A 22,968-nucleotide genomic window follows, 5' to 3' on the forward strand; every position below is an offset into this window, starting at 1 on the left:
GATGTGTAAGATGCTAAGGCTAGCAGTGGTGACACACGTCTGTAATTCCAGCACTTGGGAGGCGGATCTCTTGAATTCGAGGCCAACCTGGTCTACAAATACAAATTGAGTTCCAGGATAGCCAGAGCTGTTACACAGAGAAACCCTGTCTCAAAAACAACAACAAAAAGATGCTAAGGCTTCCCTCTCACCTAAGTCATCTTCTCCAGGGTCAGCTTTAAAAATGTACACCTTGATGACTTCAGGGCAAGTGCCATCCACTTTACAAGGATCAATTTCAGATTCCGTGTCCATGGTCAGTCCAGATGAACCATCATGTTCTATTTTGCCAGCATCATCCACTAAACAAGGAGAAAAATACATCTCAAGTAATAATAGAAAATGCTTAAATAGAAAGTTACTGTTTTTGAGAGTCCTCTTAACAGTCTCTTTAACTAAAATTAGGTGATTTTAACCAAGTAAAAGGTTCAATAAACGCACTTCTAGAGACTTTTAAAACTGAAATCAGATACTAAAACCAGTATTAGTCACAGAAATATGCCTGGTAGCATAGAAACTCTAAGTAAAAGGATATATTTAGCCTTTGCTAAACCACAAGTAAAAGCACTCCTACATTTAAAATAATCTTTGAATATTTCAGGCGAAGGCCTTTAAATACTATTCTAGTAATAAAATGAAAAAGCATGGTCCTCATATGAATATTTTGTAAGCACTCCTTCATGGTCACTATTCTCGAATATCATTTGATGTGATCTATTTTCCTCAGAATAATACACTAAAAATAAAGAAAGCATGACTGCCAGAAAAGTAGACCTCATTGAGATGGGGAATGCAAATTCTAATTCAATCTGCTTAAAACTTACAAATGCTGGCTCGATGGCACATGCCTTTTAATAACAACACTCAGGAGTCAAAGACATGCAGATCTCTGAGTTAGAGGCCAACTTAAGTATACATGGGAGACCTTGCTCAAAAAAGCCAACAAACAAACAAAACAACAAACAAAAAAAAACTTGTAACACTATCTTATATGTAAGTAACACATATCTACAACTTTAACTTGTGACTTTAAGTCAAGGTCCTTGGTGGTAAGTAAATACAACAATATATAAATTCAAACAAACTCTGAAACAAAAAGAAGGGCCATATGAAAAATGGAAGAGAGAAACAAAGAAAAGAGGGCAGAAAGTAGCAAAGTGAGAGCAAACACTACAGTTTTGGTTTTGGGGTTTTCTTTGAGACAGAGTCTCTGTGTCACAGCCCTGGCTGGCCTCAAACTCTGCCCTCTGAGTGCTAAGTTCAGAGGTGTGCACTACCATTGCCCGGCCAAACACTACAGTTTTAAAAAAGGTTTATTGAAGTCACCAAAGTAATCAATGTTGTGTATTATTTGGAAAATAAAACACACACAAAAAAAATCTAGATTTGAATAAGGACCAAAAATGCAATTGCTATGTAAGCATTCTAAACGCACACATTATTTTGGGGCATCCCCAGCAACACAGAAAGTGTGGTCAAGGTTAATGAGAACTCAGCACCTAGAACAATTTCTCAGAAAAGTTAGGCTCATTAATGTCAAGTCTATTAAAGAAACATGACAATGTTTTTCTGCTCTAAGCTCAACTAGTCCTATGTGGCTCAGCTTAACACAAGCAGAGGGAAGCAGGTCCAAGGCCTAAAACCAGAAGCCCCAATGTCCCCAGCAAGCTCTTTCCTTTCTCCTTTCAGTTCTCTTTCTGGTGTCTTCCCACATGTTTTCCTTCTGGCTAGACACTTATGTTTTAATCACTTCATCAAACAGTGAACTGTAATTGCATATTATTAAGTCTTTACATTAGATATTGGGAGTTACCCATACAACAAAGTAAGACTGCACTCCAGAGAGATCAGACAGATGATTGTTTTTAAATGCAGAAACAATAAATGTAACTACCATTTATTGACTAGTAATACTTAATACTTTCAGCAACCCTGTGAAGGTACTGTTGACATTTTACAACAGAGCAAATGGAAGTCTACAAAGGTTGACTTATTTGGAATTACACAAAATTGAAATCTCAAGCCATACAAGTCCTGGTCCAAGTTTGTTAACTTTTAGTCTCTAGAGTAGGAGATAGATATATTGGTAAAAGCAACTACATTACATGAAAAACTAGAGAATAGTGTAACTATTTAAAGAGGCTTTTTTGATCACCACAAATGAGATTTACATATGCGTGACTCTTTAAGCAGCCAGTACTGCAAGAAAGGCTAGATGGTGGTGGTTCTGATTATGGTAACATTTTAAATTCTGGATCATCACTTCTGTAGTTTACAACCAATATTAAACCAAGACAGAACTCATACTGTGATGTCAAAAAGTCCTGTCATGCTCTCCATCAGGTTAAAAAATTGCATTTACCTAAGCAAAATTCTTGTAAAGAACATAAAGATGGGCCAGTATTTCAAAACCAACAGTAACGATCTTGTTGATCCAATTCTTGCTTTTAGTAAAAAGCAAGAATTGGATCAACAAGATCGTTATGCATTTAAAGGTACTTGCCACCAAGCCTGAATATCTGAGTTTGACCTGTAAAACAGCCATCACAGAACAAAAGAACTTACTCCCTAAAGTTGTCCTCTGATTTCCAAATGTGTGCCATAGTATGTGCTTACCCAAACACACACAGCAAGAAAAATTTCAAAAAATAAAAAATATACTGACAATTTGTCAACCTGATTTCTGACTTATCAAGAATTAAAACCATTTCTTTGATCTTTTAAAAAATGGTCTATTTATTTATTTAATTTTGTGTGTACTGCATTTTGTCTCAATGTGTGTCTGTTGGAAACCCTGGAACTGGAGTTACAGACAGCTGTAAGCTGCCATGTGGGTCCTGGGAATTGAACCTGGTCTTCTGGAAGAGCAGCCAGTGCCCTTAACTGCTGAACCATCTCTGTAGCCCTGACCATTCAAATTCTAAATAAATCACAGCACAGAACTGCTGGCAAACAGCTTTTATAAAATATTCCAATCTGTCATTTACAAAAATAATAATTATAAAATTTAATCATTCAAATGCAAAGTGCCATGGACCCAAACCATTCATAGAACACTGAAAGCAAACATTTTAGTGTTTGTTTTGGCAGTGCTGAGGATCAAACCCAGGGCTTGGGGAAGGATAGGCAAGTAGTCTACTACTAAACTACACATTCTCTCTCAATCACTCTAGTCTACTTCTGACACTCAGGACATTATTAAATAGCAAATTATATTGTAATATACAACCAGCTTCAAAATAAAACATGTCACTTAAAAATAGACTTGTTGGGAGACAAACACATGCTTGTAATCCCAGCATTCAGAAATAAAAGGCAAGAGGACTGTTGCAAATTCAAGGCCAGTCCAGGGGTGGTGGCATACATCTTTAGTCTCAGTACTCTGGAGGCAGAGGCAGGGGGAATCTCTTGAGTTCGAAGTCAGCCTGGTCTACAAAGTGAGTTCCGAGACAGCCAGGGCAACACAGTGAGCCCCTGTCTCAAAAACAACTAAAATACGTTTATGTATTTCTAATTTGTTGATAGATTATTTTACTTTTCCTTGTATAATTTAAAGTAACTGAATATGAAGGTCACTTATGGAGAAAAGGCAAGTGTTTACTCACATTACAAGCATACGAAAGCTAAGCTTTCTAATACAATCTTTAATAGTAAGTTCATATAGAACACAAAAGAGGATTAATATCCAAAATGATGGTGTCTCACTGTATACTAACAGGTTCTATGTAGACAAAGAATATCTCACTCAGGCTATCAGAAGAAGGAGGGGCAGTTTCTTTGTTCAGGTAGATGACAAACTATGGACACAGGTACAGACACAAGAAATGGTATGAAATGACTGAGCATGAAGTGTGTCACAAGGCATGGTGAGGAATACAGCCAACTGCTACACTGCAGTCAGATCACAAAGGGCCTCCTGCACCTGGCAGAGGCTCAGACTTGATCCTAGAAAGCTGGAAGTTTCTCAATCGGGCCAGACATCCAAATTTCTTGGGGAACTTGAGGTGGGGGCAAGTCCCTAGCCAAGCAATTCTACATAATCCAAATGTAGGGAGATGGGACCTAGAAAGTAAGAAAAAGAGAGAGACTGGTTTAGAGGGGCCCTAAAGCCCTAGCCCTGACCAGAGGCATAAGAGCATCTGCTAGAAGTGATCTTTAAGCAATGATGAATCATATGCCCATTTGCTATACCATCATGTTGGCCTTGAAAAAGTAGAGGGGCTGAAATGGATCAAGACACAAAGCAGGGAGAACATTTCTGAGTCTGGCAGGTGACAAGCGACAAGGCCTTCAATAAGGACAGTAGATAGTAGGAATGATGAAGAGAGCTGGCTTGGATACTTATTTAGGGATGAGCAGGACTTGGGAATGTGGCTAGTACCATACTTCGAGAAAAATGTAACAAAGGAACCAAGTCAGGGGTTTGATTCAAAGTGGGTAAAAATGGAAGAGAAAGGAGGAAAAGGAAGGAACTTTGTTTGTTTGTAGACAGGTCTCACTCTGTAGCCCAGCCTGGTGTAGAATTCATGCGATAGCTCAAGCTGCCCTTGAATTTGAAGCATCCCTCCTGCCTCAGCCTCAAAAATACTGACATTCAAAGTCTGTGTTGGGCTGTCAAGATGGCTCAGCAGGTAAAAGTGCTTGCCATCAAGTCTGTTGACCTGATTTTGATTACTGGGCTTCACAGAACCAACTCCCGCAAGTGTCCTCATATTGTGATACATGTCTTGAGGCACACACACACACATAGAGAGAGAAAGAGAGAAATACAATTTCAAAAATCAACAAAAGCATGTGCCAACACACTCAGAAGTGAATGGTTAATTATTTTAAAGTCATAATAATTTAAATATTCTCACAATCTAGATAACTGAACCAACTGTCATTTTCAAATTTCAAACAGAGGGTAGCACCAGAAGGATACCAATCTCACCAATCTATGTAGAAGAATCTAGAATACATAGGGATTATCATTGGAGTACTTATCATTTGAAACACTTCAAGTTTGGTAAAGGTGGCCTAAACTTAGAGCAAAGTTTGACAAAATCCTAGCACTCAGAAGGCTGAAGCTACACAATGCAAAAGTCTGTCTCAAAAATCAAAAGCAAAGTCGGGACAATTAGGACTATATAAAGAAATCCTGTCTCAAAAAAACTAAAGTCAAAAGCAAAACAACAAAAAATGGGTTGGAGAAATGGCCCAGTAGTCAGGAGCAATTGCAGCTCTTCCACTAGACAGGAGTTCAATTCCCAGCACTCTCGGTAGCTCACAACACAAACCGCCTGTAACTCCAGCTCCTGAAGATCCAATACCTTCTTCTAACCTCCTAGGGCACACATGTGAGTGAGACACACACACACACACACACACTCAAAACAAAAACCAAAACAAACCAACACCTGCTTCTAACCGGCACTACAAAGTCAAATGCCCTTCTGCACAAACTTGCTGCTTGCACGTTTATTAGTCAGTATCCTTATAAAACCTCCCATGACTGGAAAATCTAGCCATCTTAGAACATGCAAAGTGTCATACCCTTACCTATAATTCAGGGTTGAAAAACCCTTTTGCAATTATGTAGGAAAACACATTTCAAATACACTGACTTCCCTGATAACAGAGCCATTCTATTTATTATTATACAAAAGTAGAATTCACCTTCAGATTTTCACCTTGAGAACTTGCCCCACCTACGCAACCTGTGAAATTATTCTGAATATAAAATATTACAGAAGAGATTTTTTAAAAGAACACTTTGGTGGTCCTGTTAAGTACTCAGAATTTTACTGTAATTTTAAAGTTACTATTAAAAATGAATTTCTAAAAACAGACAAAGAAAGCTTCAATAAATTGAGTCATCATATGTATGATTTCTGCATAAGTGCCTTCTTCTGCAGTCATGAAGAAGTTGTACTTTAGAATAAGGCTTCTCCAAACTAGAAGTGCATAATTTTTTTAATTAAAATTACTTCTAATAATAACTACCATTTGCATTGCATTTTGCAATTTCCTTCATGTTTCCATGTAAGTTTCTGACTTCTTTTTACAGATAAAGAAACAAAGGCTCTGAGAACGTGTGTGTAACATGGTCAAAGTCAGTTAGAGAGCCAAAGACTGGGGAAGGTGCAAGGACACACCTGTCATTAGAACCCAGGCCTTTATTTTCATTTCTTGGTTTTTAAGAAAGATATGTTCAGTGTCTAAAACTCAGTATTTAAAACAATTATCAGACTGGAGAGATGGCTCAGAGGTTAAGAGCTCTGACTGCTCTTCCAGAGGTCCTGAGTTCAATTCCCAGCAACCACATGGTGGCTCACAACCATCTGTAATGAGATCTGGTGCCCTCTTCTGGTGTGCAGACATGCATACAAATATAACACTGTATACATAATAAATAAATCTTAAAAATAAATGATCAATAATCCCAAACCACCCAGGAATTCTCCACTTTAGTACATTTTTCCTACTTTTTTCTAAAAGTGAAACTAGAGTGAAACCAGCACCAGGCGGCGGCGGTGGCGGCGCTGCACGCCTGTAATCCCAGTACTCAGAAGGTGGAAGACAGGTGAATCTCCCTGAGTTCAAGGCCAGCCTGGTGTACAGAGTGAGTTCCAAGATAACCAGGGCTACACAGAGAAACTCTGCCTCAAAAAATAAAAATAAAAATAAAAATAAAAAAGTGAAACTAGCAAGCCTCAAAAGTCATCTTCACATCTTGCCCAGCATTTGACCTAAAAACTGAAGTGAGCTGGGCGGTGGTGGCCCTCGCCTTTAATCCCAGCACTCGGGAGGCAGAGCCAGGTGGATCTCTGTGAGTTCAAGGCCAGCCTGCTCTACAGAGTGAGATCCAAGAAAGGAGCAAAGCTACACAGAGAAACCCTGTCTCGAAAAACCAAAACCACTGATGTGACATTCTGGAGTACAATTTCATTGTACTAACAGAGCTACAGTAAATAGAAGCACATTTTACACAGCTCCAAGGAAGCTTCAGTAAACCATCTGAAGACTGAAAACTAGGAAATGATTGCTTCAAGTGACAGTGACACTATGGCATTTAACTTACATTATACTCAAGTCGTTAATCCATTACCTTATTTTGGATGTCTAATTGAGAACACCTACACAATAGTAGTCTTCCCTCCCTCTCTTGTGAGTGTGCATGCATGTGTATGCATTTTTTTTATAGAGATGCAACTTAAGACCAGCTCTACCCATGAAATTTATCTACACAATTTTGGATGGAGGAAAAGAAAAATCTCTGAACAAGCTTTAAAAATGAAGTTTTCAGGTGACTGTAATTAGTAAAAATGTTCTGTATACTTGAAAAATCACTAAAGAAATAGATTTTTAAGTCTTATCAGCATAAAAAAATAAATATGTCAAGTAATGCATATTTATTATTCAATGTAACCATTCTACACAGGTCCCCTATCCAGTTACAACAAAACTCTTTGCCAGTCTTAAAGGTTTGAAATTAAAATACAGCTTTATGAACTAGCTTTGCTGGAAGGTGGAAACCAAGAAAACACTAGCAATTTCCCATCACATTACAAACCATTAAGTACAAATGGTTTGATTCCAAAGGTAATAAAGTGGATTATTTAACATGATCTTTACTTTGAAAAAACAAAAAAAAGAGATAATGGTGGGGAGGGAGAAAAAGTTCAAAATGTCTGGACAATAGAGAACACTGTGTCCTCTAGCTCTAAGTCTAATTTGAAAACAACCTAACTACTTCATTATAGCAAACTAGGATAGTAACATGACACGATACACCTGTTTAAATGCACCTTTGCTTTCTTTGAACTTCCTTTAACAGGAATGAAATAATTATCCCATTAAAATATATTTATTATATATAAAACATATTAAAGTATGCTAAAATATACTAAAAAAGTTTACTTCTGTCCATATTTACTTTTTCAAGAGCATTAAAACTGACTTAATTTGGAACCCCCAGTACCTCAAAGAAAGGTAAATATAAATAAGATTTTTTTTAAAGTCTGGATTATGTAATACTACACTTGGTATGCTGGTGTCAATCATTACTAAATCTATCTCTATATACTTAAAATGAGTCTACTAGAGAGGTGCACTTTCTAAAAAAGCAATAAAGGCAAAAGGCTGGTGTGCAGTTAAGCCTTACTCCTTAGCAAGCCCTTAGAAAGCAAAGAGAAGCCATAGTGCTACCGCCTTCAGTCTGGGATAAAGCCAACAATTTCCTCTAGCCTTGGTGCTGGGTTGTCTAGTCTTATTATAGAAAAAAGCTGGCGTTAGTATTTAAAAACTACATTTTGGGCTAAGATGGCTTAATGGGCAAAGGCTGCCACCAAGGCTGACAATCGTGTTCCATCCTTAGAACCTACACAGTAGGAAAGAACACACATCCACAAGATGTCCTCTGACCTCTATACATACACCATGGCACAAGCACACATGTATGTATATATACACACAAAAAGATTAAAGTGCAATTTTAAAAGTGAAATAAAAGGGCAGAGAGATAGCCCAGCAGTTAAGAGCACTTGCTGCTCCTGCAAAGAATCCAGGTTCAGTTCCCAGCACACTAACAATCACCCATAGCTCCAGTTCCAGGAGACAGATACCCTCTTCTAACTTCAGTATCCACTTGATGCATTATGTACACGCAGACAAAACATTCATAAACTAAAAATACATCTAAAACTTTTAAAAACATCATTTTTATACTAGAGTACCTTACTTATAAATTTAAGTATCTTTACTCTTCACTGGCTGCTCAATTCAGTTCCATCTATCTTAAACATTCATCTAAGCCTCTTACCCTGGCCCACTCCATCAGACCCAAGCTTTTCAGTCCTTTCTCACTATCCTTTGCCTTTCCACCCAACCTCGTGTTTATTCTGTATTGGTAGATGAAGCTGCTTCACGGGGAAAACAGCTATGACATACAGGTAGTCCTCTAACCTTCTGTCTCTAGAGAGGATCCTCATTCTTCCTAACATTTTATGCCCCTGCCCAGGACACAAGAGCCATCCAGTATGACCCTAAACATGCAGTCTTCTCTACAGCTATTAGCCTTCCTTTCTCTATTGTCAGAATGGCCCTGTCCAGTGGTTTGTCCCTGTACCATAAGCATGTCCAACATACATCATTTCACCAGGCAGCAAAAGCCGTACTATTGCTTCCTGTCCCTTGACTAACCATAACGGCTTACACCAAGGTTCACCCGAATACCACTTTCACTGATGTGTCAACCCGTTAAAGTTCAACTTCTTCCATCTCCTAGCCACTCGGCCATGTTTTATTGAAACTAATCTACACACCAACAACATCCTAACTGTCCAACAAGAGCCTTTCTTCTCAGGAACTGACACTTTTAAAGAATCCTCTGTACCCTCAACAGTGTTGAAAAGACCTTCAAAGTCTGTCGCTGTGTCTTCTGAAAATCTCCAGTTTTCACTTGCCTCTCTTAATTCTTCTCCTTTTTCTGATGAGACTCTGTCTCACCTTATAGCCTAAGCTAACTTCAAATGTCTATGTCATTTTATACCCAAAATATCCATACTTGACCCTTTTTCAAGTTAACACACAAAGTAATAGGTTACATTATGGCATTTTCATACATGTATTATGCTGTCACTCAATCCACCCTCATGACACGTTCTTGCTGGCTGCCTTCCTCCCCCATGTATACTTTCATGCCATATGTAGTCCATTACTTCCCTCCCTTACCCCTCCTTTAAGAGTTCTTTCTTGGGGCTGGAGAGAGGTGGCTCAGTGGTTAATAGCACAAGTTGCTCTTACAGAGGACCTGAATTCAAGTCTCAGCACCCACACAGTGGCTCACAACCATCTTTAACGCCAGTTCCAGGGGAGCCAACACCATCTTCTTCTGGGTATACGTTACACATACATACATGGAGGCGAAACTTTCATACACATAAAGTAAATCTTTAAAAAAAAGTGCTTCCTCCCTGTCAGTGTGGTAGTACACACCTTTAATCCCAGCACTCAGGAGGCAGAAGAAGGAGGATCTGAGTTTGAGGTCAGCCTGAACTGTTTTAGTTCCAGGACAGCCAGGGCTACACAGAGAGATCCTGTCAAAGGAAAAAAAGTTCTTCCTCCCCTCTCAGTCCCATTTCTGCTTTTATGACCTGCAACCTACCCCACACACAAATTTCAATCTATATAGTCATCATGAGATAAAACATGCAGTATTTGTCTGAGTCTGACTTACTTCTCTTAACATGGTAATCTCTAGTTTTATCCATTTCCCTGCAATTTATTTTGTTTTTCTTTCAGCTGAAAAAAGCGCTACTGTATATCTATCACTTTTCTTTATCTATTCATCTACTGGTGGGTTATCTAGCTGGTTTTATTTGTTAGCTTTTGTAATGCAGCAGTAAACTTGAACATGTACGTTTCTCTGTGGTACATTGTCCTTCCTTTGAGTAAATACCGAGGAGTGGTACTGCTGAGTCAGATATTATTAGTTCTATTACATTTCTGAGGAATCTCCATACTGGTTCCACAGTAGCTGCACCACATACTTGATACTGTTATTCTGCAAGCACTTTTTGGGAAACACCAACCATCTCTATGTGAGACACTTCCTAGATTCTGTTACCTCACCAATTTCTCCTCTCTCCAAAGTAGCAGATTGACATTTTCAACTGCCAAGAAAGAATAACCATCAGGCTGTCTCCAACAAGCAAGCAACTAAAATTTTTTAACAGATCCTAAACAATTTTTACCCACCAAAGCTACTCTTCCTCTTGAATGATTATAATGACCCAATCTTCCAAGGTAGGAATCTTAGGGTCAAATGCCAGTCATCTCTGCATTATCTTTCTCCGTCCAAGTCCCACCTATCTTATATAAGACTAAACCTCATCCATTTCTTTCTAATCTTGGAGTTCAACTCTCTTCAATCCTCTTTACTGTCAAAGTTTCTGGGATGTTTATTTTCCTTGTTTTGTTTTGTTTTGAGACAGGGCATCAGTGTGTAGCCCTAGCTGTCTTGGATCTCGCTCAGTAGATCAGACTGGCCTTGAACTCACAGAGATCTGCCTGCCCCTGGCTGCCCCAGTGCTGAAATTAAAAGCATGTGCCACCACCTCCAGGCTCTTGTTTTGTTTTTGAGACAGGTCTTGCTGGCCCTAGAACTCGATCTTCCTAAGTGCTGGGGTTACAGAACTACACCAGCACACCCCAACTTGAGGTATTTTTTTCTTATACGTGAACCACTTGAACTACTGTCTATCACTAGTCTCTTGTTCACTATTCTTACTCTCTACTGCTACAAGGATTATCTTCCAAAATAAATTTGAACTTGAAATAAGTTATATCACATATTCCCCTGCAGACCAGCAAAAACTTAAAAAGGAAAATACTGCTGTGTGTTGGTTAGAATATAGAAAAATAAATAACCTCATAAAGTTTATAGGAGGAATTATATTAAACAAAACATTTGGAGGCAATGTAACCAAATTTATAACTATACATACTCTTTTCTAAATGTTTATTTTATTATTATGTGTGTGCATGTGCAGGGGGCACATGTGAGGAAGAGAAGATTTTTTTTCCTCTAGGAACAATGGCTTTCTCTACTTTACATATTTAGGAAAATAATTCGACCACCTATAGCAATGCCAAATACACAAGTCCCATAAATACATGCTGAATGAATGCTTTTCCTTCCTTTTTACAGACTATTTATTTCAAAAGTTCTATCATAACTTATTGAGACAGTATCTTACTGTGCAGTCTAGGCTTACTTCAATCTTGTACAAGTCCTCTTTCCTCAGCCTCTTGACAGTTGAGATTACAGGTATGCACACACCACATCTGGGTTCAAATACCTCAACAACTTTTAAGATATTTTCTATAAAATGCTGGTGGATTCTATTATATAGTATACTAATTTCATATATGAAAACAATTAGACAAGTTTATAAATAGTATATGAGCCTATTTACCAAAAATTTAGTGCCTTAAGGAATAAGATTTATACTGGGTTAGACCTGTGATCTATGCAACCTAGAATTTCCTATCTGAAAGGAGTACCAAGAAATACAATGTTATAAGAAGGAAGAGCTGTTCTCCTAGATGCCAACTTAAAACTTGGAGGTTTGTCCCACACCACCTTAGTTTGCCTCAGTGCTCTAATCATCAGGTTTGAAATTCTGTTTGACTACTATGCACTTTCCCATTCTGTCCCACAAACAGTATTTGACATACAATTCAAGTACTTAAGGATTACTGTACATCCAAGAACATAAGTTCATACCCCAGGTTTTCTCTGTCCAGTGGTTTGTTTCCTGTACCTATAAGCATACAAGAATATAAGTAGTTTGGTCATGCATTTTTCCAAGTTGTGTGAGGAGGATTCCTCATGCTAAAAGAGGCCTAAATCACATCCTTCCTGATTTTGCAAAGTTACAGACTGTATTTCTGTAACTGAAGAAACTACCTCTTTCTATCGCACCTTTTTTTGTTTGGTTGTTTTTCAAGACAGGATTTCTCTGTGTAGCTTTTTTTTGGAGCCAGTCCTGGAACTCGCTCTGTAGAACAGGCTGGCCTCAAACTCACAGAGATCCACCTGCCTCTGTCTTCCAAGTGCTGGAATTGAAGGTGTGCACCACCACTGCCCGGCCTATCACACCTTTATATAGAAACAAGTCAACAATTTTACTTTTCATAATTTTCAGCTACAATATAGACTCCAAACTAAAATTCATTCTACAGAGATTTACTTTGTTTTATTGTTTGAGACAGGGTCTCACTATGTAGCCTTAGCTGTCCTAGAACTCACTATATAGATCAGGCTGGCTTCAAACTCATAGAGATCCGCCTGCCTCTGCTTCCCAAGTGCTGGGACTAAAGGTGTGCACCACTACACCTGGATAAGGTATTTTTATGCATTTAATTTTAATGAACATTTGTTAAGAGAGTTCCACCCCTGGCTTAAGTTAGAAAAGCATCACCTCTGACAAACACTATACCCCAAGACTTACAGGAAATCATCAGGTAGTCCTCACAGTTGTTTTTGTCATCATCTTGCTGGCCCACAGGGATCCCATTGGCATCTATGACTGCTTCAGAGGCACAGTCTGCTACCAACACTTCTTCCGAAACAACATCGGCGGCCAGAGGATCAGTGACGATTTCTGCTTCTACTACACTATCATGAACCACGTGTTCAACGTGAGCAACGTCAGACACATGTATAGATTCACTTGTCAAGACATGTTCAGGCATAGCTATGGAGGCTGAAGTAATTTCAGAAGCTAAGACATCATCTGGAACTGTGCAGTGTGTTAAAGAAACCTCTTCAGTTACATCTGAGTCCAGCACTTGCTCTGGGATGATGACTGTTTCGGACACATCTGCTTCGTCCATGATATCTGGACACTGGACATCTTCTATAACAACGTCCTCAATAACATCTTGAATCACAACCGAGTCTGGGTCGTCAGGAACAAAGTTATGCACGGTTATGTCTGAATCCACAACATCGGACACAAAAACCGTTTCTTGTACTTCCACAACAATCTGATCACCATCCATGTGTGTAGCACCAGCTCCTGAAAAGTAAACCAACTCATAAATAAGGGTGATGGCTTGAATAAAATGACCCCTATAAACCCATATATTTGAATGTTTAGTCACCAGGGACTGGAACTGTTTGGGGAAGGATTAGGAGGTGGGGACTTGTTGGAAGAGGTGTGTCACTGAGGTGGGCTTTGGAGGTTTCTTTTGAATGAACCCATGCTAGGCCCAGTCTCTCCCTCCCTCCCAATCAGGATATAGCTCTGTAGCTGTCAGCTACTTCCCCAGCCATGCTCCCCACAGTGGTAACAGACTAAACCTCTGAAACTGTAAACAAGCCCCCAATTAAATGCTTTCTCTTCTAACAGTTGCCTTGGTCATGGTGTCTCTTCACAGCAATACAACAGTGGCTAATAAGTAAATAAAATCGTGAATTTCAAGACTAAATGAATATTTCAACTAGCAAAATTATTATTCAATTTCTCCCAAGATATACTAGCTCATCAGTTTTCTCAAACACTTATCTTTTGAATCCTATGCTTTGAAAAACATATCAATCTATTTTTAAATAAAATTAAAAATATACTTTTTAGCATACTCTTAAGTACTCATCCCAAATCAATAGGTAAGGCAAAAAAACTATTGATAATAATACAACTGAGACAAAAACTTCATGATGGTAAAATTTTAGGCACATTAAAATACATTCAATAAAAACTAAGTAATAATGAAGTACAGGTGGTAAATGGATCAGTTTTTTTTTTATTATGTGTTGCTCATGTATTTTCCTTCTTGTTCTCTCTCTTCCCTGAACTTGTATTTTTTCTTTTGCATCTTTCACATGAATTTCTTTTTTCCACTTCCTTCACATCCTTCTCCTTTGTGTTCTGGCTCCACCCCCATTCTCCACCTCTAACTATGGAATTGGAAAATCCGACCTCTGTTCTAGAACATGAAAGGATCAGGACATCACTGAAAAGGACAGAAGAGACTTTGGTTGAGCTTATCTGTCTCTGTGGATAGGGAACAGAAACGCCACTGCCAAGGAGCAGTAGGATAAAGATAGGTAGTAGAAGGAACCTACCCCACTTCAGAGTACTGGAGTCTATCTAGCCTCCTCCTCCCTGGTGTCCCTCTTAACAGCAGCTGCTCACAATACAGGAAACTCTTAGAGTCCATTTTAGTTAAAGGAGTGATAGGAGATGAATCAATTTTCGCCCAGAGATTAAATGACTTAGCTGAGATCATCACAGTTGGCACAGCATATGGTGCTCAGTAAATATTGCTCTCAACAAATGCTGCAAATGGAACAATTATACATCCTTACGAGAAATACAAAATAAAATAAAACAAATCCAGTATCTTGGCTGCCAGTCCAGAGAAAAGAAAAGAAAGTTTTATACGTTTTGAGCATAAAAAAAATTTTCTTCAGGAGATCAGTGATTCTGTTTGTTTCTCAGACAAAGCTAATCTAAGCAGGTACCTAATTCAATCACTGTACCTCTGGACAAACAAAAACAAAAAAAAAGTGTATCTGTCAACAACAAAATCAAGGCCAAAGAATTTTAAAAATGATAACAAGTCTTAAAACTAGTTAATACCCACCATAATTACTTCTAGAAATAGCAAAGAGTATGTTTACTGTAATCCATATAATTTCTATAAAAGGCTTTATGCCCACTATTTTCAAAAATTTCGGGGTTGGGGATTTAGCTCAGTGGTAGAGTGCTTGCCTAGCAAGCGCAAAGCCCGGGGTTCGATCCTCAGCTCAAAGAAAAAAAAATTTTTTTTCAACATTATCATGAAGCTATACAACAGTAATATCCATCTGGCAGGCAGCGAGACTGAAGCATTTAGCGGCACAGGCTACAAAATGTTACTCACAGATGTGAGCAAGTCATTTAACCTCTGAGTTTCAGTTTCGTCATCAGAAAAATAAAGACAGTAGTATTCACCATGCATACTTCACAGGATCAGAATGATAAAACAGGAATCTATGGGAAGTGTTCTGAAAAACCGTAAGGAGAGGTTTCCTTATTATCATGACATAAAAATGCAGGCCCTGGCAGAGTAACTGACTTGCTAAGATGAACGAGTACTGGAAGTGTTAATGAGGACCGAAGTGAAAGTCTTCCACATTACCACTTAGTACACTAGCTGGCTTTCCTTGTCATACTGTGTTTAGTAACTTTTTTCAAGAACTATAATTATACTTCATGTTTAATAAAGAAAGAATTATAAACTATGCATTTATCATTATAAAAAAGAACTAACCAAACTTGAAAGACAATCCTATGAAAAATGTATGCCCTTTTCTACTAAGTATGTAACTTTCTGATAGAGTTATTTAATATACTACAACCTGGTATTCTTGGGTTGTTTGTTTGTTTGTTTTTAGAGACTCACAATCCACCTGGCTCTGCTGCCCAAATACTGGGCTTAAAGGCATGCGACACCACCACCAGGCCAACCTGACCATTTAAAGGCCAATAGGAAATTAGTTAACACTTTATTATAATGATAGTTTAGCTAGTGTGATATAAAACCATTTTATGTCCTAAAACCTAGTATACCCACTTCAATGTTACATTCAAACTACCTAAGGCCTTCTGTACTCTGGAGAGTGAAGCAAGACTATCTTCCTGACAAGGCTCTTTGTGGGAGAATCTGTGAGGAGGCGAGGCTGTGAAAGGAGGACAATGTCAGGAACACGGAGGACCTTGCTTTATACTTTATCTGCTGGGTGATAGAGAACAAATGTTGTGCTAAATATTCTGACTAGTGAGCTGGACTAAGACACTGACGAAGACTGAGACAGGAGACTATGTGGAATCAGGTGTGATAGATGTAATTCAGGAGCATTTTCTAGAGTCAAGGAACAGAACTCAGTGTGATAACTGAGCAAGGTGATAGTAAGTAAAGAAACTACCAAGAGTTTCATCCTGCTATGTCAGAGATCAAATATCCTTATTTAAAATGCTTGAGGCCAAGCCAGGCCACGGAAGTGGCCCACACCGGTAGTCTCAGAACTCAGGAGGCTGAGGCAGGATAGAGAATTCAAGACCAGCCTAGGTTTTTCAAAAACTAAAACAAAATGCTGAAGAACAGAGGTGTTTAGCCTATCAGACTTTTCATCCTTTACAATATTCACATATTGTGGACTATTACTTCCACTAGGCAAAGGTGTGTTACATTGATTTATGCTGCATTTGTTTAACAATGTAAAGATGTGTTGCTTTGCCTGCCTAAGGCACCTGATTGTTCTAATACAAAGCTGAACAGCCAGTAGCTAGACAGTGGAGGGATAGGTGGGGCTGGTGGGCAGAGAGAATGTGTAGGGGGAGGAATCTAGGCTGTGTGATGGAGGAGATCAAGGGAGAAAAAGAGGGAGATGCCGGGCAGCCAGCCAGGCAGCAGCCAGAAAGACAGACAAGGAAAGTAGGACATATAGAAGGAAAGAAAGTAAAAAGCCCCAAGGTAAAACATAGATGAAGAGAAACAGGTTAAATTAAGTTGTAAGAGCTAGTGGGACAAGCCTAAGATAAGACTGAGCATTAATAACTAATAAGTTTCCATGTCATGATTTGAGAGCTGGTTGGTGGCCCAAAGAAAACCTGCTACATCACACATATCTGTATCATGAAATTCAATTCTTTTTATATGCACTGCACATATACAGCCTAAAAGTCACTCTTCAGAGTACTTTTTCATATGCATGTGTTTTCACTTCAACCCATGCCATGAAGTGAGGTGTGGAATGTTCTTTCTACTTGTGGAGTCATGTCAGCACTCCTAAATTTTGGGTTTTGAAGCATTTGGGATTTTCAGATTAAGGCCATTTAACTTGTACTGACAAGAATATTAAAGTCTCTGTCTCGAAGAACCAAAAAACCCACAACCAAACAAAAAAGAATATTAAAGTAGGTTATGAGGAAGCCAATTTTTTGGGAAGGGGGATGATAAAGTATTTACTTTCCCATTTGTAGATTCTGAAATCCAACAGTGACTAACATTGTGAGAGTTAACAAACTCCCAATTTGGTAGATAAAGAGTACAATCCAGGTCATTATACCTGTTGCATCAAAAAATGAGTTTGGCGCCTGTTGTAATTCAAGTCCATCTTCATCCATGGCCTTTAATTCTCATCAGCCACAACTCCTAAATCAAGGGGAAAAGTGAAGCCAGTATTAGTTTTGGTATCCTTTCTTTTAAATGTCACATTTTCATTTCTGAAGCACTCAAGTTATATGACAGATGAACATCTAATATATAAACATATAAATCAAAAGGATCTCCTTTACTCAAGCTCATTATAAACTGAGATACATGCCAGGTACACACATACCTATAATCCCAGCATTTGGGAGGCTGAAGCAGGACACTCACAAGTTCAAGACCAACCTGGGCTACATAAGAGGGTTCCAAATCAGTCTCAGTTACAGAGTTAAGACCCTGTCTAGTGAGGCCCTGTCTCAAATAAATCACTAAAATAAAACTAAATTCAGTGCCGGTCGGTGGTGGCGCACACCTTTAATCCCAGCTCTCTGGAGACAAGAGGAAGACAGATCTCTGAGTTTAGAGGCCAGCCTACAGGGCGAGTTCCAGGACAGCCAACACTACACAGAAACTGTCTTGAAAACAAAAAATGGTTTATTTATGTGTATGCATGTATATGTGAGCACAACATGCATGCCTCACACCATTGGCTAGAAGAGAGTGCCAGTTCCCCCTAGAAGTAGAGTTATAAATGGTTATAAGCTACCACATGTGTTCTAGGATTCGAACCTGGGTCCTCAGGAAAAGCAGCCAATGATTTTTTTGTTTTGTTTTTCACTGTAGACAAGACTGGCCTCAAAATCAAAGATCCACCTGCCTTTGCCTCCCAAGTGATGGGATTAAAGGCGTGTATCACCAATCACCTGGCAACTAATTTTCTTAAGGTTCAACTAAAATTCATTCTGTAATTTATCGTGGGAAATTTCTGCACAATTTTTGCATTACTTCTCTAAACTTATATGCTCTCTCTTTCAACCACTATATTGAACAATCATAGAACCCCAAAGTACATAATTACAGTAAACATAACTGTGGTAAGCATACTATGGAATTCTATTATACAGTGAATTTTCTTTCCCTTGTTTTTGTTTTTGGTTTTTAGAGACAGGGTTTCTCTGTGTCACAACTCTGGCTGTCCTTGAACTCAGAGATCTGCCTTAAAGGAATTTACCACCACCTTTCTTACCACCCTGGTTTATGCCGGTTACATTTCCACAGTGTTTTCAAGTCTTTTGGCCATTAGCACTAGCTGTGGAATGGTTTTGTAAAAAAGTTCATTTCTGAGCACAAGAAGATCAAATTCCTACTTTCAAAAATCTGAAACCATGGACAAGAACAAGTATCTCCTCCTCCATTCATTCTTCTCTCACTCACTGCCTGCTTCCATCTCTCACTCACTCTGATTTTTGGATCCTGAGCCCAGAATTTCCTGAGGCCCCCACTTTATTCTGCCTTGGGATTTTGCAAGACATCCCAATGACCTTAATTCTATCTCATCTACTACACACAAAAAAAAAAAACCTTAACATATCAAGTAATGTATTACCAAATACTATTTGATTACTATCTCAAAAGCTCAGACATCAAAGATTTTACTTGCCTGTGCTCTAAGTTCTGCATAAACCTCCTCATTGTTTTCCCTATCTCTACTTTCTCACTTTTTAATTCAAACGAAATGCATCTTTCTTTGGCCTCTAATTTGCTTTGTTGGTAAATTATATATGCTTATGAACATTTTAACAAAAATAGTCATTCTCTAAGCATCATTCCTGTCTAAACAAAGTTGAAGCTCATATTATTTTTTTTTCCCAAGACAGGGTTTGTCTGTGTAGCTTTGCGCCTGTCCTGGAACTCACTTGGCAGACCAGACTGGTCTCGAACTCACAGACATCCGCCTGCCTCTGTCTCCCGAGTGGGGGCTTCAAAGGTGTGCACTGCCGCCGCCCGGCACAGCTCCTACTATCTTAAATTATAACTCCAAACCACCTCTCCGACATTATCTCTCCCACTTTTCTCCCAAGTACCCCCCAGCACCACAAAGGCACACACACTGCAACAAACAAAAATGGCCTGGTACACTTCGGCCCATCAGTAATTCTAGTATTCAAAGACAGACACAGGAGGATTGCCAAATTCTAAGCCAACCTGGCTTCACAGCAAGACTATTAGAAATATAAATAAAAAGATCTCATCTCTGTTGTGTTCTTTCCCATATAGTTTGGAGCACTATCTGTCCTTCCCTGTAACTTCAACATACACACAAAACCCTGAAAATGTATTTTCCCTCCTCATGTTATCTTAAGTGTACTTGTTAACCATGGCTATTTTTATGTCTTATTTTTTCGTCATGTTCATATGTGCAGGTGGGCCTCTGTGTGCATACAGGGGTCAGAGGTCGACCCTGGGAGTCTTCCTTGATTGTTCTCCATCTTGTTTTGTTTTTTTAATGGCTTTTTTCCAAAGATTCTTCATGTATTTACCCCCAGCTCCCTCTTCCCCCATTTTCAGCCCCTCTGCTGCCTATTTTCCTGGCTTCTATAGCTACTTTAGGTTATACACAGAAGCCTAAAGATACAATCCTAGGATCCTCAAATAAGAGCAAACTGCCACCTTATTTCTGACACAGTGTTTCTTATGGAAACCGTATTGATTTGGCCATGCTGACTGGCTAATAATAAGCTCCAGTGTCTCTACCTCACCCCAGATTTTATGTAGGGGCTGAAGATCCAAACTCAGGCCCTCATGCTTGTACAAGATTCATTTTACCAAGAGAGCAAAGCCCCTATGTCTTATGTTTATACACTAAATTCCATAAAGAAATAGCATGAGAAACCCAAAACATAACCAATGTTTTCAGTGTGCCAGCGATGCTTCTATTTATTTCCAAGAAATAGCTATGTTTTGTGATAAAAACTATTTGAAATTAAAACAAATGATGGCTAGATTAATAAACAAAAAATTGTTCAACCATGAAAAACAAAGTGTACTACATGCTTGTAAGCTGTCACCACCCTCCCTACTAGAATCACCTGTGGCTAGAATTCTTTCCCCTTTTTAAAAGTACAATTATGAAGTGATAAAGTTAACCTTCTAAGCATAATGAAATATTACATGAAATTAAGCCAACTAAGGCAACAAAAGGGATACAGTAAGGTTCTTACTTAAGCCCTACGTCCCTCAAATCACCCTACACCAGACGAATTCCCATTAACTCTAAAAGTTGTCAACTTGTAATACAACTACTTTGCTCAGCTTTTCTTTCTTGGCTTTTCCATTAGACTCTGACCGAATCAGTTCCACACATTCTGAAGTTCACCCCTGCCTACTTTCTCAAAGTGCCATCCTACCTCTTCTACCCTTCTCTCCACAGCTAGCTGTCCTGACTCCCGCACCACATTACAACCCAAGCCTGCTCCCGCTGGAACACTTCACTCTTCTCGTCCTGTTTTCTCTCTACTCCCCTGGTCTCAAGGACCATTTGCACAGACCACCACCACAATCTATGTACTCAAAGTAGAACCTTATGCCTCCACCAGACCAACAACTCTTCTGGCCACTCACAGTCAGTGCAGGGGCCAGATCTCGGCTACTCCTTCTCCACGGGACTTCTCATCTCCACGGGACTTCTCCAGAATTACTGTTGTCTCTCAGCTTCTTCCTACTTCCTGATCCCTGAGGCATGAAAATAGCCTCTCCAGTGGCCTTGCTCTTTTCTGCCACTCCCATAACAAATGACTGGGAAGTCAGCACAAGCAGGAGCTGGTGCCAAGTTCTGAGGCATTCCTGCTATCTGTGGAAGACTAACCGTCCTACCACTGCTTTGATCATGGCACTCCCCTGGGCTCAGAATACTTCAGCAGCCTCCCAACATTCAGGAACTCTACAATATGAACCCAACATGCAGGAGAGAATTGTTTGCTGTTACTCTCATCTTTTTATCACATACATCTTCTATTTTGATCATGTAACATAGTCTAGCAAACATGGAAGAGGGCCATTACAAACTCAAACGGATTTGAAAAGAACACATTTTATACTTACCAGCAGAAATGACTACATCTAGGGCTTTGTGACCCCTCTGACAATCAAAATGAAAGTGTGTTGTTAGAATGGAAGTGACTTAGAAAAACTCTCTGGAGTGTAATCAAGGGTGATTGAAAAGGGTGGGCCAACAATGACACAGGTTTGTCTGTGGAAGTGTCTGCGTGCTGGAGAGCAGGAACCAATCCCCAAAAGTAGCCAAATAAACAGAATGGTTCAGAGCACCAAGATGAAATCCAAATGAACAAAGAACCAAATTATTACTACTTTTCTCAAACACCCTCAAAACACTTCTTTGGAAAAATATCCCCTCCCGGTACAAAACTCATGATTCTGAAAGAATTCACAATGGAAAAAAGAAATTTTAAGGGAAGTATTGAACTGGGTGAAACCCACACAATTTCCCCAAGCTTCTTTCCTTCTAATCTTTAAAATGGAGCAATAAACGCCCCCACCAAGTCAATAGGAACAGCCCTGGTATTTTCTCTCTTACTTACTTGTTTTATAGTTCTTTAATTCCCTTTTGGGGAGGTGGGGAGGTAGAGAGGGAGACAGGGTCTTGCAATGCAGTCCATGCTGGCCTCAAATGCATGGCAATCCAGCTGTGTTCTATTTTTATGTACACTTCTTTGACTACACTCTTAGGCAAATTAACAGGATTCTTATATATATGGCTAATATACACATACAAAAATTACTTTTTTGGTTGTGGTCCCCAGAACTTTAATGTAATAAAATGTATGGCTGACTACAATCTTTTCTGTCACACTCAGAGAACTAATTTGTATTATATATGGTAGATGAAATGGTTCAAACTTCACAAACAGTAACAAAAGCAAACCTGTCCAGAATTTTTCTCAACAAAAATGGTAAAAATTTACAGCTATTAAAACCTAATTAACGGGGCTGGAGAGATGGCTCAGAGGTTAAGAGTTGACTGCTCTTCCAGAGGTCCTGAGTTCAATTCCCAGCAACCACATGGTGGCTCACAACCATCTGTAATGAGATCTGGTGCCCTCTACTGGCCTGCAAGCATATATGCAGACAGAATGTTGTATACATAAAAATAAATAAATCTTTTAAAAAAATAAATAAAAAATAAAACCTAATTAATATCTTCCCTCCAAAGTTAGATTTCTTTCCCAATTTTTTGCCACACTGTTCATTAGCAGCCATCCAGTCTGAAATCCGGAGTCATATTTCATTTCTCTTAGTTTAACCCTCAAAGTCAGTTCTTTTTTATTTTTTGGGACAGAGTCTTACAGTGTAGCCCTGGCTGCCCTGAACTATTATTAGACC

The 22,968-nt window shown here is 39.0% G+C and overlaps 1 protein-coding gene across 5 annotated transcripts in view; it reads right to left on the reverse strand.

The window, feature by feature from the left end:
- The window catches only part of Zfx (zinc finger protein X-linked), a 46,904-nt gene that overhangs the window by 7,843 nt on the left and 16,093 nt on the right, over positions 1 to 22,968 (reverse strand). For all 5 annotated transcript variants that reach the window (XM_036174548.1, XM_036174546.1, XM_036174547.1 and 2 more), the window contains 3 exons: positions 17,645 to 17,730; positions 13,038 to 13,607; positions 192 to 341 (listed from right to left, as the gene is read on the reverse strand). In XM_036174548.1, coding sequence (XP_036030441.1) covers positions 192 to 341; positions 13,038 to 13,607; positions 17,645 to 17,702 — 778 coding nt within the window. In that variant the 5' untranslated portion in view covers positions 17,703 to 17,730. The remainder of the gene's footprint in view (positions 1 to 191; positions 342 to 13,037; positions 13,608 to 17,644; positions 17,731 to 22,968) is intronic.

Source organism: Onychomys torridus, chromosome X (genome assembly GCF_903995425.1).
Source record: "Onychomys torridus chromosome X, mOncTor1.1, whole genome shotgun sequence".
Classification (NCBI taxonomy): Eukaryota; Metazoa; Chordata; class Mammalia; order Rodentia; family Cricetidae; genus Onychomys; species Onychomys torridus.